General features: G+C 36.2%; 1 protein-coding gene across 8 annotated transcripts in view; it reads right to left on the bottom strand.

Moving 5' to 3' along the window:
- MMS22L (MMS22 like, DNA repair protein) overlaps positions 1 to 23,713 on the bottom strand; it is a 126,076-nt gene that overhangs the window by 86,007 nt on the left and 16,356 nt on the right. For all 8 annotated transcript variants that reach the window (XM_055535431.1, XM_055535433.1, XM_055535432.1 and 5 more), the window contains 4 exons: positions 22,699 to 22,812; positions 19,976 to 20,149; positions 9,335 to 9,397; positions 1,830 to 1,949 (listed from right to left, as the gene is read on the bottom strand). In XM_055535431.1, coding sequence (XP_055391406.1) covers positions 1,830 to 1,949; positions 9,335 to 9,397; positions 19,976 to 20,149; positions 22,699 to 22,812 — 471 coding nt within the window. The remainder of the gene's footprint in view (positions 1 to 1,829; positions 1,950 to 9,334; positions 9,398 to 19,975; positions 20,150 to 22,698; positions 22,813 to 23,713) is intronic.

Below are 23,713 nucleotides of genomic sequence, written 5' to 3'. Positions count from 1 at the left end.
CATCATCCAGATGGCTTATTTCAACAGATGTGCAAGATAGTGATTTTCTAATTCTATCATTCTTTCTAAACTAGCTTGAAATTTGGTATTCTGAAATATAGTTTGCTGCTGTTGCTGCTAAGTCGCTTCAGTCGTGTCCGACTCTTGAGACCCCATAGACGGCAGCCCACCAGGCTCCCCTATCCCTGGGAGTCTCCAGGCAAGAACACCGGAGTGGGTTGCCATTTCCTTCTCCAATGCATGAAAGTGAAAAGTGAAAGTGAAGTCGCTCAGTTGTGTCCGACTCTTAGCGACCCCATGGACTGCAGCCTACCAGGCTCCTCTGTCCATGGGATTTTCCAGGCACGAGTACTGGAGTGGGGTGTCATTGCCTTCTCCAGAAATATAATTTATATTTTCCTTTAGTTTCCAGAATAACAGCTTTTCTAAAAATACCACAAACTCGAGGATTTAAATACATAATCCACAGCTGTCTTTATTCTTTATCATGCCCAAATTTACCCAGCACTGGGGAATGGGAGCTCCTTACAGTAGGCTCCTGTGTTCTTTTGGCACAACTCCAACTTACTTGGATACCTTCTCTGTTTTCAGGTATAACAAGACATTACAGACCCATCCTGTATACATTCTGCCTGAGAATTAGAATTGGTCATTTCTCTAGCCAGACTGACCATATGTTTCAGAGAAAGGTATTTTTCTCATTTTTAATAAGTTCAATTATATATAGACCTAAACTTGTAATTTACTTGTAAGTCCTCCATATCTTTTTCTGTCTTGACTGAAGGTTTCACTATATACTTACTCAGAAAACCAAACATTCCAAATCTTCTCTTCTCTCCATACACAACAAGTAACAATCCTTTAAATGTACTTTTAAAATTTTCTCTTCCAAATTTACCCTCTCTTTTTAAATTCACTGTCCCTATTTTAGTTCTCATTTGCTGCATTATTTACTTATGCCACCATACTGGACTACTATCTCATCTGTACCCACTTCCTTTATACTACTTTCAGAAAAAAACTTTCTCAAACACATACATAATGTGTCACTTCTTTGCTTTCCAATGTCTCCTGGATAAATCATAACTCAACTGCATGTTATCTTTAACCCTTCAAAATCCAGCCCTGGACTAAACTTTTCTACTTTCTTCATCTCCCGTATTTCTCCACAGTCACCTCAGACCCATCGTTTAGAACTATTTAACATAGTAGGCATAAATCATGTTTTTTTCATGTCTCTATACACTTGTCCAAAACACTATTCCTTTTGCTTGGATGCTCATTTTCTTCTATACTTGGAAAATTCTACTTATTGCCCAGGCCAATTTAAATAATTGAGTTCATCAAGTCTTCTACAAGTCCATCGACTGGGACAGATACTCCTTCCTCTAGCATTCCAGAGTATTGTAACTCTTTTCTTTTTTCCTACAATATGTATGCTTCTGCCTAGTAGCCTAGAAGCTACTCAAATGCCAAGACTAGTTCTGTAAGATAGCATTAGCTGTTCAATGTGTTGCAAGCAATCAGTAGTTGTTAGAAAACATTTATAAATGAGGATTTTAAAAAATATCTTTATGGCACATTCTGGTTTCTTTGCTTAATCTCATCCTTAAGAGAAAAGGGACGTCAGATGCTCCGTTCCCCTATGTCAATGCTCTTTAGACAATGTGAAACATAAAGATATTTTTTAGCTACTCTAATCTACTTTGAAAAATTAATTTTTTAAGAAATCTTTGTAATTATATATAATTAAACCCTAAAAACATTCCTCAAATACCATGTTCTAATTCTTCAAATTCCTGGAACAAATTCATCCTCTATTTACTCACCAGGTTCTTACTGTAATATTCCCACAGAATGGTGACGATTGCAATGTTTGGTTCCCAGAAATCACAAAGGGTCAAGCAGCAGTGAAGATACATTCGTAACTGCTCTTCTAGTATACCATCCTAAAAAATAAACTGAAAATGTGAGGAACTAAATAATGACCAACACACATTATTGTAACTTGACACTGCTGAATAACCTGCTCCTGAAAAGAATATAAATACATATTACCAAGTCATACCCATTTTCATCTTCAGACCAGAAGGTCTGAATCAGCATAAGGTATGTAACTTTGCTTTAGAGAAGGTTAATATGATAATTGAAATTACATAACTCAGTTTGACTTTTAACTCAATTATTTAACAACTGCAATAGGTATTTAATATCTGAATAGTGTCGAACCCAGAGACTGAAAAGGAACCCTAACCAGAAAGTAGCATAAGTTATCTAAAAATACAGAAGACTCAATCATACTTAAGTAATTCTTTATAGAAATATAGGAGTTATTCTAAAAACCAGAGCGTTGGAAGAGTACATATGTTTTAACCTTTTAGAATGTTTTAATAGGTAAGAGTAAAAAAGTGACACTTTAAACTTATATATCAAATAACATACATGTTTGTTAAAAACTGACATAACACTGAATTCCAGTCAGTTATTCAAAGTTTACTATATATCAGACACTATTCTAAGGTACTAGGGAGAAGACGATGGCACCCCACTCCAGTGTTCTTGCCTGGAGAATCCCAGGGACAGGGGAGCCTGGTGGGCTGCTGTCTATGGGGTCACACACAGAGTCAGACATGACTGAAGGGACTTAGCAAGAGCAGGCATAATGAAGTTACACTTTGGGGAGAATGGAAAAAGAGGATACAAACAAGGATACAAACTGTTTACACTGATAAATGTAAACAGTTACAACCACTGCAAAAAGCAAAACAAAAGCAGAGTAATGTGGTAGAGTAACTGACAGAGGATGTGGGTCTTTTTTTTAAGAACTGAAAGGCCTTTTTGAGGGCTAGCAGTACTAGTGTTAGTTGCTCTGTCGTGTCTGATTCTCTGCGACCCCATGGCTTGTAGCCTGCCAGGCTCTTCTGTCCATGGGATTCTCCAGCCAAGAATACTGAAGTGGGTTGCCATCTTACTCTTCCAGGGGATCCTCCCCACCCAGTGATCGAACTCTGATCTCTTGCATTGCAGGCAGATTCTTTACCATCTGAGCTTTTGAGGGCAGGAATTTGGGTTAAATGATTGGATGGAAAAAAGCCAACCACATACAGAAATGAAAGTAAAGCACTAATGGCAGAGAAAATACATGGAAACTTCCTGAATTAGCAGTAAGCTTGGTATTATAGGATTAAGTCAGGGATAGTCAGGAACCAGATCTCATTTAAGGCTTTACAGGTCACAATCAGAAGTATGGACTGTATTTTAATTATGTTGGGAAGCCTTTACAGGACTGTAAACACAGGGATGACATGAAATGAATGTTTCAAAAATGCTACACTGGTTTAGCAAGATGACAATAGCAGATAAGAACAGAGGTATAAAATCAGTTAGAAGAGCTGAAAGAGAACTTCCAGTGTAACAGAAAAGCAGACAAAGGTTAAGTACAAAGCAGACATGAAGGTGCCTGGGAAACAGTATGCTTTAAGTAAATAACTGTTGAATGGATTCAGTATTGTCTCTTTTCAACAAAGGTGTGTGGTTATTTCATCACAGAGATTAAAATGTCTCCTTTTTTCTACTTCCTTCTCCTCCCACCAACTTAAAATTCTAGGAGATAACTGTGAAACTGTAAGATTAAGACAGGCAGACAATTTTAGAGTTATGTTGATGGAATTTGTTGATGACTTTTATTAAGGTATGAAGGAAAGATAGCAATTACGGGGAATTCTTAAGTTTTGGCTTAAGAAAATGGATTGATGGAACCACTTCTTAAGGCGCCAAAGAGCAGGGAAGGAACAGATGAGAGTGCACAGGGCAACCAAGTGGAAATATCATACAGACAACTTATGGGTCTACAGCTCAAGGAAAAAGTCAGAGCTACTGATACAGATTTGGATATTACCTTCATATTGATGGTTTTTAGAGCTAAAAGCCTAGATAAGATCAATCTAGGAAAGACTGTGGACAGAAAACAGAAAAGAAGCCAGAACTGACAGCCTATTGCTTTTCCAAAATTTAGGTATCAAGAAAAAGGAGGCCTATAAGCAAAACCCAATGAAGTAGGCAGGAAACCAAGCATCATGGACTCTGAGAGAAGTATTTCAGAAAGATAAGGGGATCACCACTTTCTGTGCAAAGTTACACAGCTTCATGGACACTTCACACACAGTTCTTACCTTCCTATCTGCCTTCAAGCCTATGAGTTCTCTAAGGGCTGCGGTAACGCTCCCTAGGCCTAGCACAGTGCCTGCTTCACCAAAGAGACCCCGTAAATGTTTTATCAACAAAACAGATCTGAGTTCCAGTGTTTCTTTTCATCAAGTGGCTCTATGGTTTAGGGAAAGATATTTAGTTCCTCTGATAATTAAACTCATTGAACCCTCGTTGGTCACTAACGTTCTTTGATTTTATTATGAAAATATTAAACTAGATGTAGGTTTATTCTCATGGCACACTACTGATGTGAATTAAAACATACTAGTTACGTTGCAAGATTAAAAAGTGAATTACATGAAAAAAGTGGGTTCGTTTTGAAGAGTTTTGTATTGCTTTGGTATCTGAAAATGATTTTACATGTAAAATTCACAAAAAGGTATTTAAACCATAAAAATATACAAAGTTTGGGAAAAACAAAAGGTTAAATACCAACTATGTGTCTGATATTATATGATGTTTTACGTATGTTATTCATGTATGTCTCATACCATCTGTTTTACTACACTCATTTTACCAAAAAAAACTGGGTTGAGGTTCAGAAATTATAAATGGCTTACCCAAGTGCATATGGGAAGGAGTTAGGACTCATGACTCCAAAACTTGTTAGACATACTATACTACACCACCTTCCAAAAACATGAGGGAAAAAAATAAACATCTAATTGACACCAGATTTGATCAAGATTGCTCTTAGTGACCAGAACAAGACTTGAATCAAAGTTTGTGAGACCAAAGCCCATGCTCTTTCCACTGCAACCAATCAAGAAGAAATTAAATACAGTATCCTGGGGGATTTTTCCTTTTTTTTTTTTTGGTTAAGGAAAGAAGGTAAATTTCCCATCCTTTTCTTGCTAGTGACTACAGATTAAAATGAAAAGAACTGTCTTATAAAATACCATTTTCTCCACAGTTCTGGCAGGGTAAGTCAGTTGAGTGTGACTTGAAATGCAAGTTTCTTTTTTTAATTAATCACTGTATTTGTTGTAAAGCACATTCTCATGTTTTGTATATTCATCCATTATTTTGTTTAGAACCATGTTCCCTTAGTGCTTCTTAAACATTTCCATTAAAAATTGTGTGGGTGGGTGCACATCAGCTGAATTAAATGATTTGCCCATCTTCAAATTCAGAAAGCCAAAGAGATAAGAATTTACAATAGTTAGAAGTAAAGGAGCCAACAGACATCTTAGTTCAAATTCATAATGGAAAAACAGCTGAAATATGGTGAGGAAGAATGTTTGAGAACACCTAAGTATATTAATTTCTTCCTACCTTACATTTTTCTCATCATAGACTTATCAGAGAGAGAGAAGATCACAAAAACAAATTTAAAAAAGTAGAAAATTGAGATAGTTGCTTTCCACAAGTATTACCAAAACAGATCTTACAAATCAAAGTACATTACTAATGAAAGACATAACAGCAAAGAAGTTTCAAAAAAGAAAGTTTTAAAATAACAACAACAACAACAACAAAAAGCAGAGTTTTATTAAGAATCTTACAAGGTCAAGTGTTTTGAGGGAGTTTGGAATGACTTCCCTCATAGGACTTCCCTTGTGGCTCAGATGGTAAAGCATCTGCCCACAATGTGGGAGACCTGGGTTCGATCCCTGGGTTGGGAAGATCCCCTGGAGAAGGAAATGGCAACCCACTCCAGTATTCTTGCCTGGAAAATCCCATGGGCAAAGGAGCCTGGTAGACTATAGTCCATGGGGTCGCAAAGAGTTGGATACGACTGAGACACTTCACTCTGGAATGACTAAAAACACACATGAAGATTCAAATTCCAGCTCCGCCACTTCCTAGCTAGCTGAGCGAACCTGGACAAGGCTTACTCTGTGTCCCAGTTTTCCTAATGTCTAAAATGGGACTTCACAAGACTGTCATGAGTGGAAAATGTACATTTAGTGCTATGGACAGTGCTTGCACAGTGACAGCTGTCGCTTTGAATTTTTTTTAGCTGAAACATTGAGTCTTGACAATCATATAATAAATGCAACACATTCACACTATTGTACCTTAAATGGATATATTTTAATTTTGTGAGTGTTGAAGCCAAACTCTACCTAAACCAAGAATTTTGATTAACATTATCTAAATCCACGCTGATTTTTAATAAACCAGAAGGCACGTGGGGCTCTTTTCCATGTAGATTCAAACCTACCTATCTCAAATCCAGAGCCCACGCTACTCAATTTCTACATTTATCACAAGATCCTGTGGGCTATCTGGGTATCTCATCTCAGCTGAATGAGTACATATTAACTATTTCATATAAAAAGCAATCCTAGGGAAAAAAAAAAAAAAGCAATCCTAGAATACTCCAGTGTCTGCTGCTGATCTCTCAGTCCTTTCAAAAAGGGTATCTTCCTAGAACTTTTATTTTGAAAGATCAAATGCAGGGTATATTAAATTTGGGTATATTCCATGCACCAAATTGTTTTACTGAACTAAAAATGAAAACATTTTTTAGCTTATTTTATAGAAATGGCAGTATAACAACTGGGGGTTCATTCTTTATGCACAACTAACTTGCCTATCAGAAACCATCTGGAGAATAAAACTTATGTTCAAGCTAAATAGTAACTGTCAGTCTGATGGGATTTTATCAGGATTGGATAAAGAGAATTAGCAGCTTCCCTGGTGACTCAGTGGTAAAGAATCTGCCTGCCAATGCAGGAGACATGGGTTTGATCCCTGGGTCAGGAAGATCCCCTGGAAGAGGAAGAGGCAACCCACTCCAGTATTCTTGCCTGGGAAATCCCATGGACAGAGATGCCTGACGGGCTACAGTCCATGGGGTCACAAAGAGGCTGACATGACTCAGTGACTAAACAAAGAGACTTCAATATCCCAGTCAAAATCCCTCTGTCCAAAAACACAGTAATTCTGGATTAGTAATTAGAAGATTGACCCACATTATTCAGAACTAGTCATATTCTGAGTTGTTTTTAGCCTTAAGACTCTCAGGATTATTTGACAAATAAAAATATTTTTTAAATATTAGGCTTGCTTAGGATTTCTTCTTGCACCCCTTCATACCCTTTGAAAGAAAATTGCTGTGAACTCAGAAAATAATGAGGCTTTATTTAAAAAGTGGCATAAAACTAAAAATGTCCCTTTTCATATGAAAATAATGATGCTGTAAAGGTAGAACAAATGTTTACTGTTAGCATTCACAAATATTACACAGGATTACCTCATAAGAACGTTTTTAGAGCAAATACTTAACTATTCAGTTTAAGCAAAATTTAACAATATATGTTCTCTTTACTAACAAAGCTCAGTGTCTGTTTCTGGAAGATTCTCTATGGTTACAAAAAGACTTGGAACGTTATTTGCTTAATCAAAACTACAGCGGAATGCCCACCAATTTTATTTGAAGACTGCTGTATATGTAAAACATTTTTTAAAAAAAAAATATTGCAAACAGACTCTTTCTTTCACAGTTGGAGATGAAGTCAAAGCACACGAGCATGTTCAGATTTTAATTTACCTCAATGGGGAAAAAACAGATAATCAAACTGATAGCTCTATCCAAACATATTATTTATTCTTTATGACCACCTACTGAACCCACAAAATTGGTTTCAAAAACTCTAGCAAGTAGTCCTATACTACTTATAAAATCTAATTTGATACAATCAAGACAAGACAAAATTGAGATTACTAGAGAGAATGGACCGCTTTTTTCTAAATATTACAATGACCTCTTCTCTCACAGGAAAGACATTTCTTTGACTTTATGCTAGACCTAAAATCAGAGAGAAAGTTTCTTAGATTAGCTGTACTATCCTTGCTTCTAGGATGATTGACTTGGCCCAGTTTTCTAAGGTCTTCCCTGGTTTTATCACCAAAAAGTCCCACATCTTGGGAAATCCCAAGCCAGGTAAATCTACATGTCAGTCTACCTCCTTACAAGAATTAGGGATGTATCCTCACAACAGCTTTAGCAGATATCATTAAAAGACTGATGATGTAAATAATGGCCAATTTTATGGATTCCACACATTCTTGAAGTAAAAAAAATACATGTCGGAAACTTTGAGCTACTAAAATCAGTATGTTCTCAAAAAGAACAGAGGAGAAAGCCAATTAAAATGATACAAAAAAAGAAACAATTTTTACAATGGTTGAGATTACAGCTCTTTTGCTTCTGATGCAACTGCTGTATTCAGAGTTCTTTGGCATTCTAATCTAGAATTCTTAGTTCATAACTAGAAGTTTTATCTTATAACTAAATGTACTTATATTTTTACCTAAAAAAAAAAAAATAATGATAATAGGGAAAACAAAATTTTAAGCCATTAAAACGATTTTCAAATATATGGGTAAAAAATAAATGTATGTGTATATGTGTAGCAGTCTTATATTACTATATTTTTTATTCCTCTTCAGGTTTTTAACAATCCTCATTTCTTAAAAGAAAATGAGTCTATTACCCAAACTAAAAAAAATACTAAAATTCCCTTTAAAATCTTACATAAACAACTTATGCCACAAAACTTTACAAAACTATAATACAATATGTTTAAAGATGTGATGAAGAGCACACTTAAAACTATTTTAAAAGGAGGTCAAATCTGACCTCTGGGCCATGAAGCACTGCATTAACAGTTCGGCAGAAAGAAAAATGATAAGCTATGAAATGAGGGCTCAGAAACTAGGACCTTATCAGTCAGAGTATGATTCAAGCCTGTAAGACAAATTACTTAGCAAGGCAAGTCACCTTCCTGCTGTGACGAGGATACAGCTGAATTTCCAATGCCACTGACTATCTCCCTCATCATGTCTCCTAGACTTGATATCATACAGTCAAGGAATGGCTGATTCTAAAGCTTCTGCCCCTTATTTTGAATACATTTTGTCAAAGTCACCAACTATGATAATTATCTTTGCCCTTTAACTGGCAACTCAGTGTTAAAATAAAAATCTTCAAAATAAAAACTATGGTACAAAGACCCTGCATTAACAAAGAATGATGATTCTTATCTCAGGTTTCTAATAAGTAAACCAAGTTTGTTATTTAAATCATTTTAATGGTTTGCTTGGTTCTTAAAAATAAAATCTGTAACATAAAAATTTAGCAAGGCCCACAAACCATCTCACTTTAAATGTGTACCTGAACACTGATGGACTTTTTCAGCAGTTCTTCTACAAAATTCCAATTTGATTCCATTTGTCTCTAGAAAGGGAGAAAATACTGCATTAAAATTATTGCTCTTAAATACTCCAATTATCAGGAGTTGTTTTATTAAAGTGGTACTTGTATAAAATTATAAACGTTTTAACAAATAGTAAACTTTTGCTGTCAATTATTATCTAATAGGAAAAAAAAAAAAAAAAAACCTCTAAGTATATTTTAGAGTCTTTTACACCACCAAGTATCTTCCTTATTCTGTACTTTACTCAGTAGAGATTTTTACCTTTGTTTTATGCTAACGGCCTCAATATGGTCTACTCTAGTAAACAAGTAACTAAAAAAATTATTGTAAAACAACTTTTACACACTTGGTACCTCATTTAGCCAGTGGTCACTTACCAGGCAACCTGAACTATCCAGAAGCCTCTACAATAAAGAAGAAATATAAAAACGACTCAAAAAGCCAACATATTTCACAAAGGCTAAGCAATAAGAACAACTCTACTTTTCCCAAGGGAAAACCTAGAGGAACTTTTCACAGGATGCCTGGTTCACTTGATTCCCAGGTGGATCAGTGGTAAAGAATCTGCCTGCAGTGCAGAAAAACCAGATTTGATCTCCGGGTCAGGAAGATCCCCTGAAGGATGAAATGGCAACCCACACCAGTATTCTTGCCTGAAGAATCTCATGGACAGAGGAGCCCAGTAGGCTATAGCCCACGGGGTCGCAAAGAGCTGGACACGACTGAGCACGCATGCTAGTTCACTTGATATTCAGTTCCTAAAGATTTGGATATGTGGATACTGGTCAAAACCAGAAGCAAAAAAAGTACATTCACAAAGATGCAAATCACAGCTAGTTTCAAACAAGGGAAGAACAAAAGGTACAAAAGCAAGCCTGAGACCTTAGAAAACTAAGCCAGAGGCCTTTAAGAATAAAGGCAAAGAGTTTTCTCACACCCTCCTATCCCTATTATAGCACCCATGCTGTTCATAAAGATGAACTCCAGTGACCAATAAAAAGTTAAAGCACATTCAGATTTTAAGTGGCTGGATAATGCTCATATAAGATGAATGCTAACTACAAGAAGTTACTGAACAAGTATTTCCTTAATAAAGGTGCTTAGTGAGTATGGTAGCCAGCTCTAAGACAGCCCCTAGTGATCTCTGCTTCTGGGAATTCATGCCCTTATTCAATCCCCTCCCACACTGTCCCAGAGTTGGTCTGTTAATAGAAGAATACCAGCACTAATAGTACTGAAAGTATGTCACTCCCAAGATTAAAGGACACTGAAGATTCTGTCTTAATGACAATCTCTCTCACTGACTACTGGGAAAAGTTATGCTAAGAACAGTACCAAAGAGGCTTACATGATGGGTAATTAAGGCCTTCTGTCAAGGTTAGCGAGAAGAGAAGTAAACCCTCCAGCCCTAGAGATTGAGGTCCCAGGGGACAGCTTGATTACAAACTCATGAGAATCTGAGCCAGAACAACCCACCTAGGCTTCTACTGGATGTCAGACCCTCAAGAACTGTGTGAGATGTTCATTCTTTTAAGGAGCAAAATTTTGTTACACATCAGTTGATAACTAGTATTGTACAATGATGTAGTTTTTAGAAAGAAATTACTGGTTTTCTCAAATATATTTATGAAAATAAAGTACATGCAAAATATTTATCAGGAAAAAACATGTAGTACAGAATTTGCCCTGGACCAAAGAGAACTACATGGACATCATCAGATGATCAATACTGAAATCAGATTGATTATATATTCTTTGCAGGTGAAAACAGAGAAGCTCTATACAGTCAGCAAAAACAAGACCTGGAGCTAACTGTGGTTTAGATCATGAGCTCCTTATTGCAAAATCAAGACTTAAATTGAAAAAAGTAGGGAAAACCACCAGACCATTCAGGTATGACCTAAATCAAATCCCTTACGATTACAGAGTGGAAGTGACATATAGATTCAAGGCATTGCCGATAGAGTGCCTCAAGAACTATGGATGGAGGTTTGTAACACTGTACAGGAGGGGGTGACCAAAACCATCCCAAACAAAAAGAAATGCAAGGAGGCAAACTGGTTTTCGGAAGACGTTTCACAAATAGCTGAGAAGAGAAGAGAAGTGAAAGGCAAAGGAGAAAAGGAAAGATACAGAGTTCCAAAGAACAGCAAGAAAAGAGCTCTAAGGGAACAATGCAAAGAAATAGAGGAAAACAACAGAATGGCAAAGTCAGGAGATCTCATCAAGAAAATTGGATACCAAAAGAACATTTCATGCAAAGATGGGTACAACAAAGGACAGAAACAGCGAGGACCTAACAGAAGAGATTAAGAAGAGGTGGCAAGAATACATAAAAGAACTGTACAAAAAAGGTATTAACGACCAAGATAACCACGATGGTGTAGTCACTCACCTAGAGCCAGACATCCTGGAGTATGCAGTCAAGTGTGCCTTAGGAAGCATTACTACAAAGCTAGTGAGGGTGACTGAATTCCAGCTGAGCTATTTCAAATCCTAAAAGATGATGCTGTTAAAGTACTACAAGCAACATGCCAGCAAATTTGGAAAACTCAGCAATGGCCACAGGACTGGAAAAGGTCAGTTTTCATTCCAAACCCACAGAAAGCAGTGCCAAATATTCAAACTACTGTACGGTTGTGCTCATTTCACATACTAGCAAGTTAACGCTCAAAATTTCCCTGCACACCATCACACATTGATGCTAACAGTGTAGTTTCATTTCAAAAAATTAAAATCATGGCACCCAGTCCCATCACTTCATGGCAAATAGATGGGGAAACAATGGAAACAGTGACAGACTTGATTTTCTTAGGCTCCAATATCACTGTGGATGGTAACTGCAGTCACAAAATTAAAAGACGTTTGCTCCTTGGAAGAAAAGCTATGACAAACCTAGCCAGTATATTAAAAAGCAGAGACATCACTTTGCAAACAAAGGTCTGTACAGTCAATGCTATGTTTTTCCCAGTAGTCATATACGGATGTGAGAGTTGGATCATAAAGAAGGCTGAGCGCCCAAGAATTGATACTTTCAAATTATGGTGCTGGAGAAGAATAATGGGGAGTCCCTTGGACAACAAGGAGCTCAAACCAGTCAATCCTAAAGGAAATCAACCCTGAATATTCATTGGAAGGACTGATGCTGAAGTTGAAGCTCCAATACTTTGGCCACCTGATGCAAAGAGCTGACTCACTGGAAAAGACCCAGGATGCTAGGAAAGATTGAGGACAGGAGAAAAAGGGGGCAACAGAGGATGAGATGGCTTGATGGCATAAATGACTCAATGGCCATGAGTTTAAGCAAGTTCCGGGAGTTGGTAATGGACAGGGAAGCCTGGTCTGCTGCAGTCCATGGGGTCACAAAGAGTCGGACACAAACAAGAGCGACTGAACTGAACTGAGTCTCCACGTCCAGCCAACTAGGTAACCTGAAGCAATGCTCATTTTAAGGATGTATTTCACACCTTTATCTAATCACTATTCCAAAAGTTTCAAAGACAAGAACCAGCTGGCCAGACTGATTGTACTGATGATCCCTGCAATGTCCCAAAGTAATTATTCTCTTTAAACTATATTTGCTTTTAAAATAGGTGATTAAAATTTTAAGAGGTAACACTCATTAGGAGCAAGGCAAGGATGCCTACTCTCATCACTTTTAACTGGAAGAAATCAACATTGTCAAAATGACTATACTACCCATGGCAATCTACAGATTACCTATCAAATTACTTATGCAATCCCTATCAAATTACTCATGTCACTGTTTACAGAACAAGAACCAAAAAAATTTTATTTGTATGGAAACACAAAAGACCCCAAACAGCCAAAACAATCTTGAGAAAAAAAAGTGGAATTAGAGAAATCATGTGCCCTGACTTCAGATTATATTAGAGACCTATATAAATAATTTTTAAAAAAAATGTGGTACTGGCACAAAAACAGAAATATACATCAATGGAATAGGATAAAGTCCAGAAATAAACCCCCATACTTCTGGTCACCTAATCTATGACAAAAGAATATACAATGGAGAAAACAGCCTGTTCAACAACCAGTGCTGGGGAAACTGGGCAGCTGCATGTAAAAGAATGAACTGAGAACATTCTCTTAACACCATATACTAACATAAATTCAAAACGGAATAAAGACCTACATGGAAGACCAGATACCATAAAATACAGGAACACTCTGACATAAATCACAGCAATGTTTTTTTGGATCCATCTCCTATAGTAATGGAAACAAAAACAAAAATACACAAATGAGAGCTAAACTTAAAAGCTATTGTACAGCAAAGTAATAGAATGGGAGAAAATATTTGCAAATGATGTGACTAACAAGAGATTCATTTCCAAAATATACAAACAACTCACATAGCTCAATATCAAAAAACCAAACACTCAATCAAAAACTGGGCAGATGACCTATACAGACATTTCTCTAGAGAAGACAAACAGATGGCCAACCGTCACACGAAAAGATGCTCAATATTGCGAATTATCAGAGAAATACAAATCAAAACTATAATCAGGTATCACCTCACATGAGTCAGAACAGCCTTTATCAAAAAGTCTACAAATAATAAATGGTGGAGAGGGTGTCAAGAAGAGAGAATCCTCCTATACTGTTGGTGGGAATGTAAATTGGTATGGTTACTATGGAGAACAGTAAGGAGTCTTCAGTCTTTATAAAACTAAAAATAACAGTTACCATATGATCCAGCAATCCCACTCCTGAGCATATACCAGAAAAGACAAAAACTAATTCAAAAAAATACATATACCCCAATGTTCACAGTAGCACTATTTACAATAGCCAAGACATGGAAGCAACCCAAACGTCCATCTACAGATGAATGGATAAAGATGTTGTGTGTGTCTACATACACACAGAGGAATATTACTCAGCCATAAAAAAGAATGAAATAATGCCATTTCCAGCAACACAGATGGACCTAGAGATCACACTAAGTTAAATAAGTCAGAGAAAGACAAATATTATATATCACTTACATGTGGAATCTTAAAAAAATGATACAAATGAACTTACGGACAAAACAGAAATAGACTCACAGGCATAGAATACAAGCTTATGGTTACCAAAGGAGAAAGGGGGAAGATATAAATTTGGAATACAGGATTAACAGATATACACTACTACATATAAAATAGATAACAAGGATCTACTATATAGCACAGGGCACTCTATATTCGGTATCTTATAATAATGTATAATGGAATGGAATATGAAAAAGAATATATATAACTGAATCACTTTTCTGTATACCTCAAACACTAGAAATCAACTGTATTTCTAAAGAATAAAAGTAAAACACATGGCTGGGGTTGTAAGAAGATAACACATCTATGTTGGGAGACAAGCATTAAACAGAAATATAAGAATATATAAAGCCTCTACAATGAAAAGTGAGATACCAAATTTTTCTTATAAGCCAGTATTAAGCAATTGGCAAGTTTTTATTTAAATACACATACAGCTAATGTCTAGTTTACAAAAACTTAAAAAAAAAATTAACCATATCTGAAATCAACCTAAAAAAGAAAGATTTCACGGTAACCTTCAGGGCAAAGCAGTTTACATTTAAAAACTGAAACATCTTTATGATTATCACAAGACTGGAGGTAGTTCTCCGATGCAGAATATATGACTAATCATTGTTGCTTTCTATCATCCTCTCACACCAGGTAATTCTTTAGTGAAATAAAGCATGATCAATGCATAACCATTCTCCATACAGTAGCTGGCTATGCTAATACACCATAAGGAGAAAAGAAATTCAGATAATTTTCAAAACTCTTTAAGTAGCTCTCAGACACAAATTTAGAGAAGGCAATGGCACCCCACTTCAGTACTCTTGCCTGGAAAATCCGTGGACAGAGGAGCCTGGTGGGCTACAGTCCATGGGGTCGCCAAGAGTCGGACACGACTGGGCGACTTCCCTTTCACTTTTCACTTTCATGCATTGGAGAAGGAAATGGCAACCCACTCCAGTATTCTTGCCTGGAGAATCCCAGGGACGGGGAAGCCTGGTGGGCTGCCGTCTATGGGGTTGCACAGAGTCGGACACGACTGAAGCGACTTAGCAGCAGCAGCAGCAGCCACAAATTAACATCCTATATAATCTCTGAAAGAATGAGTTAATATACCCTTATGATCAAAGGTTAAAATAATTATATGATTTATAAACCAAACTGAGAAACTTTTGAGAATAAAAGGGGAAAAACTAACCAGATGGGGAATGAGGGAGAAATGGACACAAACTGGGATTGTCCCTGGCAAATTGATATACATGGTAACCTTCCCAGAGACCTATCCATAAGATAAAGTCCTCAGAAAGTCCCTAATACTGAATTTATCTAAGTAATAAAAAAATAGGTTATTTTTTATTAGTAGCAACTATTTTAGTAGCTACTGTTTTTTAGTTGTACACAGTACAACTACTATGTACCTCAGTCTCTTTACCTGTAAAATGGATATAATACTAAGCTCTCACCTACTTCACAACACTTCATCAAGATAAAAACCAAATAGTCACTGAGATATTAAACACTTTGCAAATGCAAAATGCTGAAGGTATCAACCCTAAAGAACACTATCATTAACTGGAGAGTTCGAGGTTTTCTTTTAAAGCCATTAAGAAATCAAGAAATGTTTGAAACTCTTTGAGGACTCATGAATAAAGGCAGAATCTATTTGACATATACACACATGTACGACACATCTTTATTATTTTTATTACATAAAAGTAGTTTTTTCCCCAAATACTCTGGCTCTCTTTTGGAGCAGGAAATGACAACCTATTCCAGTATTCCTGCCTGGAGAATTCCATGGACAGAGGAGCCTGGCAGGCTACACTCCATGGAGTTGCAAAGAGCCGAACACGGCTGAGCAACTAACACATGGTTCTCTTTCCTCTAAATCTCTCTAGAACTTCTACATAATTTTAAAGATTAAGATTAAAAAAGTATGTATCTTGACAAAAGCAAATCATAAAAGAACTACTGGCAATATTAAAAGACATAGGTTCAGTTCAGTTCAGTCACTCAGTCATGTCCGACTCTTTGTGACCCCATGAATCGCAGCACGCCAGGCCTCCCTGTCCATCACCATCTCCCGGAGTTCACTCAGACTCACGTCCATCGAGTCGGTGATGCCATCCAGCCATCTCATCCTCTGTCGTCCCCTTCTCCTCCTGCCCACAATCCCTCCCAGCATCAGAGTCTTTTCCAATGAGTCAACTCTTCGCATGAGGTAGCCCAAGTACTGGAGTTTCAGCTTTAGCATCATTCCTTCCAAAGAACACCCAGGGCTGAACTCCTTTAGAATGGACTGTTTGGATCTCCTTGCAGTCCAAGGGACTCTCAAGAAGCTTCTCCAACACCACAGTTCAAAAGCATCAATTCTTCGGCGCTCAGCCTTCTTCACAGTCCAACTCTCGCATCCATACATGACCACTGGAAAAACCATAGCCTTGACTAGACGGACCTTTGTTGGCAAAGTAAGAAACCCAAGTCAAACAGTAGGTGTTGCCAAGAGGGCATCAGAGGGCAGACACATTGAAACCATAATCACAGAAAACTAGTCAATCTAATCACACTAGGACCACAGCCTCGTCTAACTCAAAGAAACTAAGCCATGCCATGTAGGGCCACCCAAGACAGGCGGGTCATGGTGGAGAGGTCTGACAGAATGTGGTCCACTGGAGAAGGGAATGGCAAACCACTTCAGTATTCTTGCCTTGAGAACCCCATGAACAGTATGAAAAGGAAAAATGGTAGGATACTGAAAGAGGAACTCCCCAGGTCAGTAGGTGCCCAATATGCTACTGGAGATCAGTGGAGAAATAACTCCAGAAAGAATGAAGGGATGGAGCCAAAGCAAAAACAATACCCAGTTGTGGAGGTGACTGGTGATAGAAGCAAGGTCTGATGCTGTAAAGAGCAATATTGCATAGGAACCTGGAATGTCAGGTCCATGAATCAAGGTAAACTGGAAGTGGTCAAACACGAGATGGCAAGAGTGAATGTTGACATTCTAGGAATCAGCGAACTGAAATGGACTAGAATGGGTGAATTTAACTCAGATGACCATTATATCTACTACTGTGGGCAGGAATCCCTTAGAAGAAATGGAGTAGCCATCGTGGTCAACAAGAGTCTGAAATGCAGGACTTGGATGCAATCTCAAAAATGACAGAATGATCTCTGTTCGTTTCCAAGGCAAACCATTCAATATCACAGTAATCCAAGTCTGTGTCCCAACCAGTAACGCTGAAGAAGCTGAAGATGAACGGTTCTATGAAGACCTACAAGACCTTTTAGAACTAACACCCAAAAAAGATGTCCTTTTCATTATAGGGGACTGGAATGCAAAAGTAGGAAGTCAAGAAACACCTGGAGTAACAGGCAAATTTGGCCTTGGAATACGGAATGAAGCAGGGCAAAGACTAATAGAGTTTTGCCAAGAAAATGCACTGATCATAACAAACACCCTCTTCCAACAACACAAGAGAAGACTCTACACATGGATATCACCAGATGGTCAACACCAAAATCAGATTGATTATATTCTTTGCAGGCAAAGATGGAGAAGCTCTATACAGTCAGCAAAAACAAGACCGGGAGCTGACTGTGGCTTAGATCATGAGCTCCTTATTGCCAAATTCAGACTTAAATTGAAGAAAGTAGGGAAAACCACTAGACCATTCAGGTATGACCTAAATCAAATCCCTTATGGTTATACAGTGGAAGTGAGAAATAGATTTAAGGGACTAGATCTGATAGAGTGCCTGATGAACTATGGACTGAGGTTTGTGACACTGTACAGGAGACAGGGATCAAGACCATCCCCATGGAAAAGAAATGCAAAAAAGCAAAATGGCTGTCTGGGGAGGCCTTACAAATAGACATAGGTTAATCTATTCTAAATACAGACAATTCTTTCACTATCTTGATCCAGAGCTAATAAAAGCAATAATGTCCTATGGAGTTCTCTGTATGAAATAGAAGAGTGATTTCAGCAATGGCAACTGAGGGTTGTACCAGTACAATTTAACACTACAATAGTAATAGTAATGATATATATTAATGTGGCTAGATTACCTACCATACTGAGAGAATGTGGGGGTCAATATCAACCACTACTACAATGTACTGCTTATTGAAGTAAGTGTTAATGGCAGTTTCAGCAAGCATTAATAACTTGAAAGCATATTACTTGAAGAGGCAGCACAATTTATTTCATGAGTATCCTATCATGGGCACCTATTATTATGATAGCCACTCAACAGGAACTCATGAAGTGCTTAACTAATTGCCATATTCATTTACAGTGATTTAAAATCAGAAATATGTATTTGGAAGAATTAAGGTAAGAGAAATAAAAATGCTTATGCAAAGACCTTTGAATTATAGGTAAATTTTTTGAGTTCTTTGTTGTTCTAGTATTTGAAGAACTAAAAGAAGTGAAACATAACCATATTAACTCCATTAAGATACTCAATAAGAGCACTTCTACAGTAATAATAGCATTTATCATTTTCCATACACCAGTATGAGAAGGACTCACAAGCATAAACAAAGGACATATGATCTTTCTCTGAGAAGCTCATTCTATTATTCTCTCTCAAAGAGTCAGTAAAATGCTTAAATACACTGAAACTGAGCAGTATATGGACTTGTCAGAACACTTTCTGACTTAACTTACTTTATCTTGGGCTCTCCTAAAGGATCTTTTATTACTAAGGGATCACTTGGAGGCCCTCTTAAGGCCTTTTCCATTTCTACAACACTATGTCAATACTAACTGACCCTCGGATTCCATGGATAATTTCTGGGCTCTGTCCAGTATTCCAAAAAGAGAAAAATATGTGAAGTCCATCAAGGAACATGTTTCATAAAGCAGTGGTTTCCATACCTGATGGAGATTCATGGAGCTTTTTAAAAATAAGAACTCCCAAACTCCAGACCAAATTATAGTACTAAAACAGGATCTCCAGATTTTAAAAAATCTGAATTTTTACAAGCTCACAGAGTAGGCCTGTTGATTAGACAGCTTTGTAATCATCCCCAGAAAAAAAGACCAATTTTGAAAATATAGACACATTGGTTTCAAGATTCTAGATGCTTACTTTATGGAACTAATGGGTTTATACAATACTATACTACTTCTGAAGATGGAAGAAGTTATATACAAATAAGGTTTCAAATGAATACATCAACCAGCTGGTTTTATTTCATAGCACTTTTTAAATGAAAAAAATGTTTCTAACTAGAAACTAACATACTAGTTAAAATCTGTTTTTTTATTTGAAGTAAACTTCATGGTTGTTTAACAGATTCAAGTATCTTCCCCCAAAACTTCTCTAACTCATTTCTGGAGATGTAGGCTTTCCTTTTGGCAATCTTAAGAGATTTTAGTTATCACTTTTTAAAGATTTAAAGACATGCTGGAAAGATCCAGCATGTCTAATTTCAAAAGCTTGTTAAATTATTGTTTCTGCTCACTTTCTACTTTGTTTACCAAAAAAATATATTAACAATAATTTAAGAAAGTTTAAAAACATAAAATCTTACCGTTTCATCTGGTGTTCCATGGCGATCGAACCGATAAAATGATGCTACATGAGTAATAATCCACCAACTAAAACCCAATGGGTCCCTGGGCTGGACTATAAGCACAGATCTTCTCTGGTCATTTGATTTTTCAAGAAGTGTTTTGAGTAGTTTATTCAACCAGTTCCAAAATGACTATGGAAACAGAGGTATTATGATTCAGTTAAATTCAGACACTGATCCAGAAATCTTGATTTGGGTTTTTTCCTTCATATTTATAAGGAAATACAAAAGAATACAAAACACATATGTAAAACTTAGAGAATAATAAAAATACCCAGGTTAAAAACTAGAAAATGACTAGCTCTCCCAACTCCCACATCTTCTTCCATCCAGGGGTAACCATTATTCTGACTTCTTTATCATTCCCTAGTTTTGTAAATTTTGCCACTTAAATATACAAGCCTTAATTACACATTGTCTGGATTCATCTTTTTTTGTGTGTTTGTATTCTCATATAGCTTGTTTCCATTCTTTAATAACTTGCTATATATCTTGTCTTATATTTTACTATCAGTTCCAAATTCTTCTAAACTGTTTTAGATTCTCTTATAAACAGCTTACAGTCTTTGACAGTATATGTTTTAAATGAGCAATTAGTAGTCCATTTGCAGTTACTGTAATGACTCAAATTTAGTTTTAAATCTACCACCTTATTCTGTATTTCTATTCATACACCTACTTTTCCCATCTACACCTCCTTCCTGCCTTCTTTTGGGCTGACAATTTCACTATTTTCCCCTTTATCAGGCTGAAAGTTAAATAATCAACTTTTTCTTTTAGTGATACCCTAGAAACAACAGCATACATTCAAATATCTCGGTAAGTTCACATATATCTTGCTTTTCTCTTGGACTAAACAAAGACTTTAAAATACTCTCATTTATGCCCCAATTTATAAGCTAGTATTACTGTGTACTTTATTTCTTAACCCCATTCGATTATAATTTATACAGAACATTTACCACTTTCATTACTCCCTTCCTTTAGCTCAAATAACCTTCCTTTTCACTTTGGCATTATTATTATTCTACTAAACTTATCTTTCAGGATTCCCTTTAATTTTGCTTCATTGAAAACTGTTTCATCCAAGTCTTGAAAGATTGTGCTGGATGAAGAATTGTATGTTGAAAATTAGTTTGTTTTAGTAAAATGATGATACCATTCCCACTGGCCTCTATGGCTGTTGAGAAATCAGCTGCCAGTCTAATTGCCACTCTTTTCAAAGCAGCATTTTTCTGTCAGAATGCTTTTAATCTCTTCTGTCTCCAATGTTATTAAAATTTATTATTAAAATTATATAGAAGATTTTCACTGTCTTAAAAGTCTTCTATGTTCTGCCCACCTCTAGAAGCCAATGATCTTTCTACTGTTTTCAGTTTTGGCTTTTAAAGAATGTCATGTAGTTGGAATCATACATTGTGTAACCTTTCAGACTAGCTTCTTTCACTTAGTAATATGCATTTAAGGTTCCTATGGCAACCCACTCCAATATTCGTGCCTGGGAAATCCCATGGACAGAGGAACCTGGTGGGCTACAGTCCATGGGATTGCAAGAGTCAGTCACCACTGAGTGACTAAACCAATACCATCTCCACCATCATGTCTTTTCATGGCTTGATAGCTAATTTCTTTTTAGTGCTAAATAATATTCCATTGTCTGAATATACCACACTTCATCCATTTACCTACTGAAGGATAACTTGGATGCTTCCAAGTTTTGGCAATTACAAAATAATTGATAAATGAAGCTGCTATAAACATTTATGTGCAGGTTTCTATGCTGACATGAGTTTTCACTGGGTAAATACTAAGGAGCACAACTGTTGGATCAATGTGTTAAGACCACACTAAGGTTTGTAAGAAAAGGGCAAAATGTCTTCCAAAGGGGCTGTACCATTCTATATCTCTACCACAATGAATGAGTTTCTATTGTTTCACATTCTCAACAGCATTTAGAGTTGTCGGTGTTCCCAATTTTGGTCATTCTAATAGGAATGGTATCTCTTGTTCTTTCAGTTTACTTTTCCCTGAATTTGTAGTGTCTTTAAAGAAATTTAAAGCTCAATTGAGCTTCTGACTCAGAGAGCTACAGAGGAGAGTTTTTTTTAATTTATGCATAAAGTCTTGAAAATAAGGAAGAAATCATTCTAAACTAACTGAATAAGAACATATAAACCACTTTCTTTAAGTATCATTTCACAATTAATTGTATACTTCTGCATATGGCTATTTCTCTTTTCCCCTAATCCAGAACACTTGAAATAAAATAAAGTCCCATTCTGAAGACTGATTCAAAGTGAGGTAAAATAAAATTTGCCACCTTCCCCTTTGTGTTTTTCTTTCTCCTTCCTTGAAATAAGATACTGTAAAACTGATTAATAAATCTAAATCTGCCTCATTTCCTGACTAAATGTTTCCTGAATTACAAGAGCATTTTTAAAGTATTTTAGCCTAATGGATTCTTAATAGAAGAAAAAAGAACTTGACAAGATAAAATTATGAGTCAAATCTCATACCTGTCCTAGAATTTTCATATTGCCAATTTAGGGTTAAAAATACAGTAAGTATTTAGTATTCAGTGCTGTTTATAAAGAAAACTTTGTAAGATTTTTTTTTGCCAAACCAACTGCATAAATTCAATATAAGGGTTAGTAACAATAACTAACAGTTTTACAACTTACTTCTGAGAGAGACCATTTACTTCTGTGATTAAGGAGGTGAATGAGTAGAACCCATAATTCTTTAATGCATGGACATGGGCAATGGTGACTCATTAATGCCTCAGAAGGCCTAACCTTCAGAAAAGAACCACAAAGAGTAAATTACAAGATAGCAGAATTTTACATGCCACGTATCTCCCCTCAAATGTTTTAAAAGATTGATTTTGATGACTTAAAATTTATTCTCAATTATATAAAATTGCTTATAAAAAACATACCATTTCATTAACCTTTAAAATAAATTCCCATGTAAAAACAAAAGTACACAATGAATTTATTCCCAACTTAAAACTGCTTTAATCATCTAGTCCAACGGAGAACAAAGTTGTTCTGTAAAGGGCTAGACAGTAAATATTTGAGTCTTTAATAGTGAAATAGCCTTTGTTACTACTACTCAACTCTGCCATTGTTCTGCAACTTTAGTCATAGACAGTGGATGAGAAGGATGGGAATGTGTTCCAGTAAAACTTTATTTACAAAAAGTTGATGTGCTAGATTTGGCTACAGGGTCATGGTTTCCAAACCTTGATCTAATCCATCAGCCAAATAAAAAGATTTCTAAGAAAATGATTAGAAAATAAGTTTAAATTCACTGTAATTGAGACTAAATTTTTTATAATTAAGCAAACTTATTAGGAATTCATAAAGATTAGACAATTTTACCATTTTTGTAACAAACATACTCTCAATGCTCCTAAATATACATACCCTCAAGTGGCATACAGAGAATATGCACTATATTTTCAAGGACAGCCAGACTTCTGAAATTCATGTGTTCATTATTTCACATATTTTCTAACATATTGTAGAAAATTATGTAGAAAACATATGTAGAAAATTATACAATTTTCTAACATAACATAGTAAAATAACCATCAAGATATTACCTTATCATATCTAGTTAACCTACTAATTACATTATAAATACAGACTAGATTTAGACAATACATAAAATATGATCTAAATTTTTAAAAAT

The sequence above is a fragment of the Bubalus kerabau genome, chromosome 9 (genome assembly GCF_029407905.1).
Source record: "Bubalus kerabau isolate K-KA32 ecotype Philippines breed swamp buffalo chromosome 9, PCC_UOA_SB_1v2, whole genome shotgun sequence".
Classification (NCBI taxonomy): Eukaryota; Metazoa; Chordata; class Mammalia; order Artiodactyla; family Bovidae; genus Bubalus; species Bubalus kerabau.
The sequence above is the reverse complement of the archived record's forward strand: the minus strand, read 5'-3'. Positions and strand labels throughout refer to the sequence as shown.